General features: G+C 42.8%; 1 protein-coding gene across 4 annotated transcripts; it reads left to right on the forward strand.

Annotated features, from left to right (window-relative positions):
* Positions 1 to 542: 542 nt before the first annotated feature.
* Positions 543 to 4826, forward strand: wdr89 (WD repeat domain 89). 4 transcript variants are annotated; one of them, XM_072568336.1, is made up of 2 exons: positions 543 to 584; positions 3201 to 4826. In XM_072568336.1, exon 2 carries the CDS (start codon positions 3234 to 3236, stop codon positions 4398 to 4400), a length of 1167 nt encoding a protein of 388 aa, XP_072424437.1. In that variant the 5' UTR covers positions 543 to 584; positions 3201 to 3233; the 3' UTR covers positions 4401 to 4826. The 4 variants fall into 4 exon arrangements, with proteins under 4 accessions (XP_072424437.1, XP_072424440.1, XP_072424438.1 ...); XM_072568339.1 differs by lacking the exon at positions 543 to 584 and adding an exon at positions 636 to 662; XM_072568337.1 differs by lacking the exon at positions 543 to 584 and adding an exon at positions 1489 to 1593.
* The last annotated feature ends 10083 nt before the right edge of the window (positions 4827 to 14909 follow it).

The raw sequence follows: 14909 nt of genomic DNA on the forward strand, positions 1-14909 counted from the left end.
ATACACACACACAGGCACTCCTATACACACATACACACATATACACAAATGTGCACACAGACACCCACACACACCCTTCCAGACACACACTCCCACACTCAAACATGCACCCCCTCACTGACTTAAGACGCTCTGCACTCAATACACACACACATACACTTTCTCACACTCACAACCCCCAACCCAGATAGACACACATACACAAAGACCCACATACACACATATATTTTGTGGGGTGAATTTTTACTTTCAGGGTTACATTGTACTTTGCTCAAAAACTGAATGCATTCATGTAAAACTCCGTTATCTCACTTTTTAGATTAGAATCAATCTAAACATCATGGCATAGACAGAGAACACAGGGGGCCAACATATTGTCTAGCTATCACGTCTATTTTGCTGCTCCTCGGATACTGCCTGAACTGCTGTGCTCTTCCAGCACCACTAATCCAAAATCTGGCTTCCAGTATCTGTAATCATTGTTTTTACCCAATCACATCAGGCCAGTGCCTGCAGTCCCACTAACGGCCAGAGGCGGTGCCCTTTCCTCCGGATACAGGCGCGGGGCTGAAGGGGGACACATGGTGAGGGTGAGGGACACGGCGGGAGATACAGAGACAGACATAGGGGGGAGGGGAGACCGTCAGAGCGGCCGCGATCAGGTGACGGTCCGCTCCAGGACCCTCCAACGGGGGATTTCAGTCGATCACAGGATCCGAATTAATCCCGGCCTAGTTACTGTGGGCCTGAGGGAGGGAGAGTGGGGGGAGGGAAAGGAAATCGGGGCAAGGGGGGAATGAGGGTGGGGGAATGGGGGCAAGTAGGGGAATTGGGGGAAAGGGGGAATGAGGGAGGGGGAATGGGGGCAAGTAGGGGAATTGGGGGAATGAGGGAAGGGAGGGGGAATGGGGGCAAGTAGGGGAATTGGGGGAAAGGGGGAATGAGGGTGGGGAGGGGGAATGGGGGCAAGTAGGGGAATTGGGGGAAAGGGGGAATGAGGGAAGGGAGGGGGAATGGGGACAAGGAGGGGGAATGGGGGCAAGGCGGAGGAATGGGGCTAGGGGAGAATGGGGAGGGGGAAAGGGGGAATGAGGGTGGGGAAGGAAAATGAGGGCAAGGGGGAATGAGGTTGGGGAGGGGGAATGGGGGCAAGAGGGGGGAATGGGTAAAGGGGGAATGAGGGTGGAGAAGGAGAATGGGGGCAAAGGGGGAATGAGGGTGGGGAGGGGGAATGGGGGCAAGGGGGGAATGAGGGTGGGGAGGGGAGGGGGACTGGGAATGGGGGCAGGGAGGGGGAATGGGCGCAAGGAGGGGGAATGGGGCAGGGAGGAGGAATAGGGGCAAGGAGGGGTAAATGGGTGGGGAGAGAAGAGGAGAGGGGGATAGAGATGGGGAAGGGAGAGAGGGACGGAAGGGTCGAGGGATGGGGAAGGCAGGCAGGAAGAATGAGAGGGAATGGGGGGGGAGTGAGATTGATTTGGTGGTAGGGGGAGCAGAATATGGGGGAGTGAGGGAAAGAATGTGGGGCTGGAGGTGTGTGAAGGAGGGAATGTGGAGATGGAGGTGTGTGAAGAAGGGAATGTCGTGGTGGAGGTGGGTGAAGGAGGGAATGTGGGGGTGGAGGTGTGTGAAGAAGGGAATAGGGTGGAGATGGTGAAGGAGGGAATATGGGGGTGGAGGTGTGTGAAGGAGGGAGTGTGGGGCCGGAGGTGTGTCAGGGAGGGAATGTAAGGGTGGGAGGTGTGAAGATGCATGGTGTGATGGTGCGTGAGAGAGAATGTGGGGTGATGGGATGGAATTGATGCTGAATAGTTTGATCGTGTTGGCACAGGGAAGGTTTTATACGGGGGGGGGGGGTTTGATCACTTTCCAGGAAGTATTATAACCGGAAATAACCCCCACATGTTTTGAGCTGATGATCAGTTTGATCTGAATTGGGACAGTCCATTGACCTGTCCAGGTTTCATTTTAGTTCAGGATGCTTTATTAGCTCCTTAATGGGTGAATTAGGGAATTCATCGTCTGATCTGGTAGAACACACGGGAGTGTGTGATTACAAATAGTCTTCCTGAGTCCTGAAAGGCAGTAACTATACAGGAGTTCTCCTCAGATTGTCATTCACTGACAATTATTAACTGTCAATCTGGTATGAAACGGTCTGACTTTTGCTTCAATGTCTGTGTACTGTGGTTCAGAGACGGAAATCTGAATTTCTGTTGTTGTGATTCTGTTCGCCGAGCTGGGAATTTGTGTTGCAGACGTTTCGTCCCCTGTCTAGGTGACATCCTCTGTGCTTGGGAGCCTCCTGTGAAGTGCTTCTGTGTTGTTTCCTCCGGCATTTATAGTGGCCTGTCTCTGCCGCTTCCGGTTGTCAGTTCCAGCTGTCCGCTGTAGTGGCTGGTATATTGGGTCCAGGTCGATGTATTTGTTGATAGAATCTGTGGATGAGTACCATGCCTCTAGGAATTCCCTGGCTGTTCTCTGTTTGGCTTGTCCTATAATAGTAGTGTTGTCCCAGTTGAGCTCATGTTGCTTGTCGTCTGCGTGTGTGGCTACTAAGGATAGCTGTTTGTGTCATTTTGTGGCTAGTTGGTGTTCATGGATACGGATTGTTAGCTGTCTTCCTGTTTGTCCTATGTAGTGTTTTGCGGAGTCCTTGTATGGGAATTTGTACACTACGTTGGTTTTGCTCATGCTGGGTATCGGGTCCTTTGTTCTGGTGAGTTGTTGTCTGAGAGTGGCTGTTGGTTTGTGTGCTGTTATAAGTCCTAGTGGTCGTAGTAGTCTGGCTGTCAGTTCAGAAATGTTCTTGATGTATGGTAACGTGCTAGTCCTTTGGGTTGTGGCATGTCCACCCTCCGTTGTCTTTCCCTTAGGCATCTGTTGATGAAATTGTGGGGGTATCTGTTTTTGGCGAATACATTGTATATGTGTTCTTCTTCCTCTTTTTGCAGTTCTGGCATGCTGCAGTGTGTTGTGGCCCTTTTGAACAGTGTCTTGATGCAACTTCTTTTGTGTGTGTTGGGGTGATTGCTTTTGTAGTTCAGGACTTCCTGAATCCTGAATCTGAATCTCTGTTTCTGCTACAGAATGCATTTAGCTTTGAGTTGAGGATTTGGAGAACAAAGCCAAAGAATATGTTACTTGGATCCATTTTGGCAAGTTATTTATGTCTGTCTGTTTATCTCATTGCACTTCAGCAAACAGCTAAAGCATAAAAGAAGTGTTCACTCATGGAGGAGATCGAGCAGTGGTTTAATCACCTGCGCATTGCAAAACGATCCACACAGAAAGCCGAAGAATTAACCTACCTTCTGGATATTGACTGCCTGAAGGTACCCATAGGACAAAGCGGTCAACTTGTTGCAGTTTCATGTTCGAATCATTGTATCCGTGTTTACAATAAACAGACACTGACTCTAGTTCAACAGTTCCAGGGCCACTCTGCTCCTGTTAGTGGCATTAGGTTTGCACAAAACACTGGCAATTTGTTATTCTCTGCATCATGTGACGGGACAGTGAAATGTTGGGATGTGCGTTCTTCTAGCACAGACCCAGTTCAAAATTATACAGGCTATCCTAATAACACATTTATCAGCTTTGATATTAGTTGTAATGATTTGGTTATCTGTGCTGGAACAGAAAAGGTTGAAGAAGATACTTTCATGGTTTTCTGGGATGCACGCACTGTGACAAACACGGATAGTCATGGAAGTCAGGAATCTCTTGGAGTTTATTCAGAGACTCACAATAATGACATCACCCAAGTGCGTTTTCACCCCTCAAATCCCAACATGTTGGCATCAGGGTCGACTGACGGATTGGTCAACATTTTTGACATCAGCCAAGAAACAGAAGATGATGCCCTTCTTGCAACTTGCAACTCTGATTCCTCAGTCAGCTTCATTGGGTGGTCTGGGAAGGAGCTGGAACAGATTTTTTGCATGACCTACGATGAAGGTTTCTATCTGTGGGACCTTGCCCACCTGCACAATGATGAGCCCATCACACTGGTGAAAACACAGGATGCCCGGGAAAGCTTGAAACTTGACAATGGCCACCTGGACTACCTGATTGGAGGCTTTTACCATGAAAAAGCTGAAAAGTTGTTTGTACTGGGTGGCACCAGTATGGGGAAGCTTCACTTTTTAACGTGTGATGCCAGCGAGCTTGCACATCTGCACACCCTGCATGATAGACACTCAGCTATAATCCGTGCTTTTTATTGGGATTCTGAGGATAATTCTCTGTTGACATGTGGGGAAGATGCTCAGCTATTTTTATGGAAACCAAATGCCACAGAATTAACTACAGGAAAGAAGACATCAATGAAGCTTCCATCTGATGTGCATAGAAAAATGAGAGTTCGTAGCAAAAACTCTTACCAAAGCAAGAAGTAAGATAAACAGGCAACTCCTCGCACTTGCGTACAGCTGAGTTTCATTGAGATTAATTTCCGTTTTTCTAAGAGGAAAAGAATTTTTTCTGTCAGTTAGGAATTCAGTCATTCAACAGCGACTAATTGACTCCAGATCCGTGTTGCTTCTAAACAGTGAGGCTTTAATTGGGGAAACCTAGAAAGTGCAATAACATTCTAAAAAATGGAGCTGGGAATTTTTTTGTTGGGATTGGGATTTTATTTGAATGGCTGTAGCTTTCTTTTATTTTGATTCATTCATCTTTTTTTTACAACTCAGAAGGTTGGTGCCTATAAAAAGAAAAGAAACGTTTCTGCAAATGTGTTTTGTTGGGATTATTTTACTAAGTTACATATAAATTAAAGAGATAATGCAAGATTTAAAATGCATTTTTTTGGTTGAAGAAGACATTGGTGTATTTTCTTTTGTAAATTAGACTACATGTTTGCATTGGACTGGGGTTTTTGTGTTCAAATTGCTCTTGTTATGCAAACTTAACAAAAACTCTGCACATGTCTGCTATATTGTAGGGCAGGCCCTATAAATTGAGATTTTAAACTTCACTTTTTAAAATATAACACAACCATTATGGTGCTGATGAAGATTGTTCTGTGTTGGAAGAGGCAAGGTACACTCCTGATAACTTTGAGGAGTGACCAAGGTCATTTTGACTTTGGCTGACTGTGTACAATCAGTACAGCCATACTTATACTTAGTCTTTTTTTAATCACCGTTGTCTAAAATACAAATAGTAGGACAATCCATTTCCATAGTTCACTATTATTAGATGCCAAGGCTAGTCAATACAACTTTGAAGAGATCTAGTGCCCATAATTGGATGTAGTGCTTCTGATGCCATCTGTCCATGCTTCATGTGGAATTCTAACTCCTTTGACGCAAAATACTCTTTGGATTTTTTAACTTGTGCATTAGTTTTAGTATTTAATACAGGAGACGGAGAATCTATTTGGTACCTAGTCTCTTGCTATTTAGAAAATAATCTGATTTGTCTTTCTTAGATCCAGAGAGAATGACTTCAGTCTTCCCCAGTATTGAATTCCATTTGCCATTCACTTATAGTCTGTCAATGCCCTTAGTAACTTCTTGCTCTTACCCACTTAACTTACTATTAAAATGCTATTATTTCAGCCAGAGACCGCTCCATTTAAAGATCTGGCACAGAAAGGTTTGAAGAGCAATGCATTCTTGTAAATACTAGGTGTGCAGTATAGTTTTGTGTGTTCGCTTTTGTAAATTGCTGAATTCTCTCTAGGCTTAGCTCGGACGAAACACGAATAATTGAAACATTTGGTCAAATTCTAACCCTGGTAAAATGTGAACTTAAAGTCTGACAACATGTCTACTGACACTTAAAAAAAAGACTACCTGAGTATTACAATTCCAAACTGGATTGTTAATATCCTTCAGTGTCAATAACTTTCCACTCTTCATGATCTGGTCTATTTAGAACTTCAGTTCCAAATGCTTGCCACCCAATGACTGGAGGAAGAATGGCTCATCTTCTGCCTTGGGACCCTCCAACCACACTGAATCAATGTCGATTTCACCAGTTTCCTCATCTTCCCTCCCCCCACCTTATCCCAGATCCAACCCTCCAAATTGGCACCGCTGTCTTGAACTGTCCTACCTGTCCATCTTCCTTCCTGCCTATCTGCTCCACCCTCCACTCTGACCTATCAGCATCACCCTCCACCTTCATCTACCTTCCCCCCCCAGCCTCAACCCCACTCCCATTTATCTACCAGCCTCCTTGGCCTAAACCTCCCCGCATACATTCCAGATGAAGAGCTTATGCTTGAAACGTTGACTCTCCTGCTCTTCAGATGAGGCCTGACTGGCGGCTATTTTCCAGCGCCTTATTTTTTGACTCCATACGACATGGTTCACTTGATAGCTTAAGCATACTTCAGAACCTACAGTAAATACTGTCTGACTTGTGTGACCCATATCTTTGGGAAAAAAAGTGTTGCCATATTCTGATTTCAGGGGTGACAGATATAAGATACAAAATCTAGTCAGTGAGATCATGGTTAACAATTAAAGAGGCAGTGGCACGGTGGTTATTCGACTATTAAGCCAGAGACCAAGACTAATATTCTAATCATTGTGTAAGATCCCATTCAGTTCACAAATGCCCTCTGGGGAAAGAAACTTGCCATCCTTACCTGTTCTGACATACGTGTGACCTCAGATGCACAGCAATATGCTTGACTCTTAATCAGCTCTCTGCACCATTTCAGAAGACAGTTCAAGAAAAAGTATAGATGGGTGACATATTCTGGCCGTGTCAGTAATGTTCATGTACCAAACACAAGAATGCAGAGGAGCCTCGATTATCCGAACGTCGATTGTCCAAATTTCGGATTATCCGAGCAAAGTCCCGATGCTTGGCTAAACTGTCTTATTCGGACATTCAATTATCCAAACAAACACTCCCATCTTGTGTTCGGATAATCGAGGTTCCTCTCTACGTTTTTAAAAATTTTGCTATTAGAATTGACGTATATTGGTCAGTACAATAAAAAGTAAATGTTGCAGGTTTCAGCTTATAAGGGCCACGTTCTACTTACCAAAACTTGTATTAGCAAGAAGTGTTAACGAAAACTAATTAATTGCCAAAACAGTTGAGTTTGAGCCTAAAGCCTAAAACAAATCCAGGGGAGTTGGTGTTGTGGTGCAATTGCCAATCCAGTCTCTGAGAGCTGCACAGGAAAGATGACAAAGCAGACCTCTGATTTCAGAGGATTGAGTGTTGAGGAAACGTAACTGAAATGAAGTCTCTAACTTGGAAAACATTTAAACGACAAAGTTAATTGAGGGCTATAATTTGAGGCCGGAAAATATGCACCCAAATTTGCTTAGTGATTTTTGTATGTAACAAGGAAAAAAAAAGGCTAGAGGCTACTTCTAGCAGGCCATCGTTCCATTGACAAATGCAGGGTAGTGGAGACAGATGCTTCTTGCATTGTCCCACTGAATCCAAGTGTCATAAGTGGAGCTGGCAGGATGATGCCATCCATCAGTCCTACCTCCCATTACCCTGCACAGATTCTGAGGTGACTGCAGGGATCATGTTCCCCCTGATGAAGGGTATCTCAGAACAAGGGGGCACAGCCTTAGGGTACATAGTATGTCATTTTGAACTGGGAAGAGACTTGTTCACTTTGAAGGCAGTGAACCTGTGGAATTCACCACCACAGCAAGCTGTAAAAGATGAAGTCAATTAATATGTTTAAGAAAGCATTAGATTTCTAGAAGCCAAAAGGACATGGGGAGAGTCTGGGAGTTGGTGTTGAGAGAGAGAATCAGCTATGGTGAATGGCCTACTCCAGCTACTATTTTCTATTTTTTTCTTGCATAGTGTGGAATCTTGGGTTTGCTATTGGCATCATATCAATGCTCTGGAATGTGTCGGTGTGATACTAGATCCACCATGCAAACATGATAGCAGGACAGCTACAAACAATGAGATCCTACATTGTGCTGGGACCAAGACTATGGAGACTACATCCAGAACATTCAACCTGTCTTCCATTTGGGAGAAAGTGAGGACTGCAGATGCTGGAGATCAGAGTAAAGAGTGTGGTGCTGGAAACGCACAGCCAGTTAGGCAGCATCCGAGGAGCAGGAGAATTGACATTTCAGGCATAAGCCCTTCATCAGCAATGAGGCTCGTTCCCGATGAAGGGCTTTTGTCCAAAACATCAATTCTCCTGCTCCTCGGATGCTGCCTGACTGGCTGTGCTTTTCCAGCACCACACTCCTGTCTTCCATATGGATGATTACAGAATTCCAAGCAGATGATCTATGTAAAACTGTCACAAGGTAAATAAAATCAAGGTGGTTAGTACAAAGGATGGGACCTTGAACCCAGCCTTTCTGGCCCAGAGAGAGGGGCAGTATGCCTGCACCACAAGAACTCCGCCAACCTGGTTTACAAGAAATGCAAAATTGCTTTCAAATGTGCAGTGTCTAAAATTTGTGATCTATCTAAGAATTAATGGCATTTTGTCTTGTGTTATGTTACGTTAAAACTTCCCATCATGACTTGGATGTTGCCATATGAACATGACAGTAAAAAAAATCCTCAACTTAATTGGAACAGACTACAATTATAATTGAAGCAGAAAATGTTCTAAATATAGCAGGAGATGAATCAGTAGTTAAAAAACTAAAACAAGTGAACTATTCTGATAGTGTGAATAAAAAAGAAAAGCTGGATCTCCAAAATAAAAAGATGATGCTGGAAATATTATTCCTGTCAGTAGCCACTAGATGGCACTAACCATTCTGAATACTGAACAGTCAGTTTATTATGGCCTTATGAGTTGGAGGTGCCAGTATTGGACTGGGGTGGTCAGAGTTAAAAAATCACACAACACCAGGGTATAATCCAACAGATTTATTTGGAAGTACTAGCTTTCGGAGCAGCACAACCACCTGATGAAGGAGCAGCACTATGAAAGCTAGTGCTTCCAAATAAACCTGTTGGGACTATAACCTGATGTTGTGCGATTTTTATCATGACATTATAGCTGAAAGCTTCTGGAAAACATCTGATATATATATATAAAAAAAACTAATGACAGCAAGTTTACACTTTCAGAATATGTATTAATTGTATCAGTCTACACTTCTGGTGCTTTTTATTTCACTTGGATCATCTATACTTTGGGATATAATATCCCATATTCTATTGAAAATATCTGTGGTACTAATGATAGGTGTATCTGTTATTTTTTGTCATTCAGCACTGTACACAGCCCTGAAAATTAAAAGCACTGTATGAATTTAAATAAAAATGCCAGATATCTAATTAAAAATTCATCACCAAGTACACTATCAATTACTTTGTAAAATTTTATGAATCCAGAGAGACACACCATTTGTTAGAGATAGCAAACCCAGCATAGATTAGAAATTGGACCTGGAGACTTCGTATCCTAACCTGTACTCACTAAAGAAAGTCGCTGAGTTAATAGGACAAACCTTGGAGTTCAAAATTTCCAAATTAGATGTTGTGTAAAAAGTAGAAAGCCTACTTGTGGATTGTGAAACTGAGGTTCAGTTCTGCACTGGATAAACTCACTGAACTATCAGTCTGCTTAAGAATCATTTGCAGCTGATGAACATTTTGAGCTGTTAAACCAGGGGATTGAGGGTACATATGCAGGATATGCAGTTTTGGCATGGTACCAATCAGTTTTGGAGACTAACGCCTCATTTATCAACCCTTGTGATTCAGGTGCAATGATTTTTATACAAATTAAAATGTTTTGTCCTGAAAGTGGACAGTGTCCTGTTCCAGCCACATATTGTGGATTGTTTTGTTCGATTTTGCATGTTAAAAGCAATCATTTCAATAATACAATCACTTTGGTGATACAGAAGTTTGGGAAGAATTGGTGCTTCCTGATATGATCTAGCTCAAGGATGAGAGCCAGCAGTGGTTCACTGGTATTGAGAAGTGAGATTTCTTTTTTGCTTTTTTTGGTGTCTACACTTTGTTCCCTGATATTTTGTAAAAAGGCAGCAAGAGTAGACATGAGCTCACCAAAAAATTTTGCTTTGAGTAAGAAGACAACTAATCACATTAAATAAGTATAATGAAATTATTCTTGAAATATGTTATGCATAATCATGTTAGTAAAAATTTCTTTAAAGCAGCAAGTTACAACTTTGTCAAAGACAATCACTGGGGCTAGCTGACATTACAGGTTGTTTTCTCCAAATTCCTTCCTGGGACATTGGTGACTTTGGACAGGCCAGCATTTATTGCCCATCCCTAATCACCCAGTGGACAGTTTAGCATTAACCACATTCCTGTCGGGAATTGCATGTCAGTCAGACCAAGATAAGATGGCAGATTTTGTTCCCTAAAGGACATCAGTGAACCTAAAGGACATCAGTGAACCAAAAGGGTTTATGAGGTCATTAACCTTGATTGCGTAGTTACCATTAGGTCATCTTTTTAATCCCATCCCAGGTTTCTTTTAAATTGAATTCAGATTTCACAAATCTGACATTGCAAGGTTCAAATCCATACCCCCAGTGCATTAGTGTGGGGTTCTGGGTTACTAATCCAGTGACATTACCCCTTCATCTCCACCTCCACTAACAGAAATTAGCTGTTTTTCTTGTTTTTGTTTTGAAGTCATGTATCAAAATATTACTGATATTCAAAGTGATATTTGGGCTTTATAGTTGCAAAATAGACACTTTCACCTTCTAAAGAATGACATGTTGTGAGTAATTCCAGCCTTCTGACTATAAAGGGAGTAGGATTGGTTGAAAGATTTAGGTGCAAAGAGACTTTCTTATTGTGAGGAAGCAGTTGTAATTCAGTGTCATCATTAACAACCCATTCAGTAGTTTTGACTGCTTTAGTGTGAATGGTTGAGTTGACAGTAGGGTTGGTTGTCTCAGGGTGTGTGAGGATCTGATTTGGATGGCCTCAGTCACAGTTTGTGCAGTTCCTTGTGTTTCAATTGTTAAGTAAGTAGTTACACCTTCCTTGGCCCATCTTTAAACTATTGAAGGTTATTCAGATTTACTGTGAAAGTTTAAAACCTAGGACTTCATTTTCCAAATTTCTGTTGGTTATAATCCAGTGGGAGCTGGATTATTGAGAGATGCGGCCATTGTAAATTTGTGGCATATTCCATTATGGGCTAAAAGATTTTTGAAGGATGCTTGAGATTCCTTTTGCGGTCCTGTATTAATGGGAGTGTTTAGAATCCTTGCAGCGTGGAAAGAGGCCATTTGGCCAATTGAATAGAATGAACTGCCAGAGGAAGTGGTAGTTGCAGGTACAGTTAGAACATTTAAAAGACATTTGGACAAGTAAATGAATAGGAAATGTTTAGAAGTATATTAGTGAAATGCAGGCAAATGGGACTGATTTAGTTCAGGAAACCTGGTCGGCATGGATGAGTTGGACTGAAGGGCCTGTTTCCATGCTATACGTCTGTATGACTGTATGGTATGTAAGTCTGCACCATGTCTCCAAAGACCATCCCAGCTGAATCCACCCCCTACTGTATCTCTCTTACACTGCATTTCCCATGGCTAACCCACCTAGCCTGGACACTTTGGGCAATTTATCATGGCCAGTCCACCTAACCTGCACATCTTTGGGCTCTGGGAGGAAACCGGAGCACCCGGCAGAAACCCAAGCAGATAGAAGGAGAATGTGCAACCTCAGCAAAAAAAAAGCCACCCAAGACTGGAATTTAAACTGGGTCCCTGGTACTGCGAGGCAGGAGTGCTCATTACTGAGGCACTGTGCCACCTGATGCTGTGTCATTGGTTTCCCAGAAGACATCAGAAGGTTCAAAATGTGGTAGGCAAGCCAGGAGAACATTTGAGCTGCATTGATCTCAACCTTCCAGCAATAATCTTCATGACATCCCAGATGTAGATGTCTATCATATTTTGTTCGGTGCCATCTCAGCCAGGGTGATCAGCAGTACTGTGCTGTTGGGTAAACCAGTGCATCGTGTGCATACTGCTACAGTGTAACTGAAAGTACAGGGGTTTATATCCATAGACTTTATTGTGGAGAGCATTTCTTCCTGCTGGACCAGAGAATGTTTTTACTGAAACATCATAATTTTTTGGGAGGTGCTGCCATCTTGAAATCCTGCTCACCTTCCTTTCTTAGAGGGATTGTGGTAGGACACCTCTGCAGGCAGTCTGATTGGGTCTACAGTCCCTTTGATTGGGTCTGCAGCCTCAGAAACCACCTGCCACCGTCAGTTGGAAAGTGGATGCAAAGACAGCCAAGTGGACTTTGCCAATTGGCACCTCCCAAATGATTATGTGTGTTCCAGCTCCTGAAAGTGTTCGATCTGCACTTGATTCTTCCCACTGTGTGCAATGTTTTGGGAAAGCCTACAGTTAAATTCATGCTCAATACATGTCAAAATGGACAGAAATTTCCCACAAATTTTGTGCTCGGACAAATCTCTCAGAAAGCAAATATTCAAAAGCACAACAACCTGCCATGTATAAAGTACAAATTGTAAGATTAGATGCAACTCCTTTATCTCCTTTCTCCATAATTACCCAAACTCTGAGTCAAAAGAGGTGAGTACCCTGTAAAACAGTCTTGACCAAAACACTAAAAAGATAGTGCTCCATGGATTTCTCCTGCTTTTCATTATGCCGTTTTCCCATTTCATGAAGAAAGGCTGTCCTTTTCTGATTATAATACAGTAATTTATAACAAAAACAGAAATTACTGGAAAATCTCAGCAGGTGTGGCAGCATCTGTGGAGTGAAAGCAGAGTTCGTGTTTCGGGTCCAGTGACACTTCTTCCAAATCAATTTCACTCCACAGATGCTGCCAGACCTACTGAGATTTTCCAGCAATTTCTGTTTTTATTTCTGATTTCCAGCAACCGTAGTTCATTTGGGTTTTTTTCCCCCCAGCAGTTTATTAGTTGGTGGAGAATATTATTGTCTTATGAATGTGGAGCAAACTATTAGGTAGTTTAGAAAAGTCTCCTTCTTTTAGGAATTTGAGGTTTTCAGAACTACATCTGAATTTTGAGTAAAAATATGCTAAGTTGCCAGTTGTGTATAAAAAAAGCAAAATTCTGCAGCTGTTGGAAATGTGAAAATGATCAGATGAAAAACTGGTGTTGACTTTGTGGAAAGAGAAACAGATGTTGCCTGACCTTTGTGTTTTTATAGCATTTTATGCTTACATTGTTAATAAAAAAAAAATTGCATTATCCTTTCATGAAGAATTGATTGAAGAAGCTCCATGTAATTGTGTATCAGAAAACTTTACAAATGAAGGTAGGAAGTAGAAATATAAAACCCAAATGACTAGCATCAAATGCACAATATATAGAAATAGAAGTGAGTAAAAAGAATAGAGCTACATATTTAAAAAAATTAAATAAGCTTATCTAATGAGATGTGAGTCAGCAATAACTGCTACCAGGAAGTTTCAATAAGCTATATCACCCTCGAATAGATTACGCTAAAACACTTATTATGCATTGACTATAGGAGCCTTACACAGAAATATAAAGCATTTACTATGTTTCTGCAGAAGCAGATGTCCTTGAATTAATCTGAATTTCACTGACTAGACAGGCACATATTAGCTAAACGGATGCAATTATTTGATAGGAAGGAAATACTGAAATGCATCAGCTGGCCACCTATCTCCCAATTTCAGTAACAGATGCATACATGACATTCACTGTCTGCTAAGAAGTTTGAGGATACATATTGGTCCAACAAATGGATGAGTTCTCACTACCTTATAAAATGAGCTAAACTTTACATGAACAGACAGGCTACCTGCAGTCTGACCTTTGAGTCTGAAACAAATGTGATAAAGTGACAGATAGGCGGTTTTGTGGGAACGAGAGAGACTCACGTTTGGTATGTTGCCTCCCAGGTGCAAGGGTACGTGATGTCTCTGATCGTGTTTTCCGGGTCCTTAAGGGGGAGGGGGAGCAGCCTGAAGTCGTGGTCCATATTGGCACCAATGACATAGGTAGGAGGAGTGCTGAGGATGTTAGACAGGCTTTTAGGGAGCTAGGTTGGAAGCTCAGAGTTAGAACGAACAGAGTTGTTGTCTCTGGTTTGTTACCCGTGCCACGTGATAGAGAGTCGAGGAATAGGGAGAGAGAACAGTTAAATGCGTGGCTACAGGGATGGTGCAGGAGGGAGGGATTTCGGTACTTGGATAACTGGGGTTCTTTCTGGGGAAGGTGGGACCTCTATAAACAGGATGGTCTGCACCTGAACCTGAGGGGCACCAGTATCCTTGGGGGAGGTTTGCTAGTGCTCTTGGGGGGGGTTTAAACTAACTCTGCAGGGGCATGAGAACCCAGACTGTAGCTTTAGGGTGCAGGACCTGGAGTGTAGGGAGGTTAGGAATATGGCATCAATCTTAAAGGAGGGTGCCTGTAAACAGAAGAGTGGCTTGAAGTGTGTATACTTTAATGCCAGAAGTATACGAAATAAGGTAGGTGAACTTGCAGCGTGGGTTGGTACCTGGGACTTCGATGTTGTGGCTATTACGGAGACATGGCTAGATCAGGGACAGGATTGGCTGTTGCAGGTTCCAGGGTTTAAATGTTTTAGTAGGGTCAGAGGTGGGGGTAAAAGAGGGGGGGTTGTGGCTTTGCTTGTCAAAGATAGTATTACAGCGGTGGAAAGGAAGATGGACGAAGATTTGCCATCTGAGGTAGTTTGGGTTGAGGTTAGGAATAGGAGAGGTGAGGTCACCCTGTTAGGAGTCTTTTACAGGCCTCCTAATAGTCCTCGAATCGTTGAAGAAAGGATTGCGAAGATGATTCAGGAGAAGAGTGACAGTAATAGGGTGATTGTTATGGGAGACTTTAACTTTCCTGATATTGATTGGGAAAGCTATAGCTCAAGTTCGTTAGATGTGTCAGTGTTTGTGCAATGTGTGCAGGAGAGTTTCCTGACACAATATGTAAA

Source organism: Chiloscyllium punctatum, chromosome 4 (assembly GCF_047496795.1).
Source record: "Chiloscyllium punctatum isolate Juve2018m chromosome 4, sChiPun1.3, whole genome shotgun sequence".
Classification (NCBI taxonomy): Eukaryota; Metazoa; Chordata; class Chondrichthyes; order Orectolobiformes; family Hemiscylliidae; genus Chiloscyllium; species Chiloscyllium punctatum.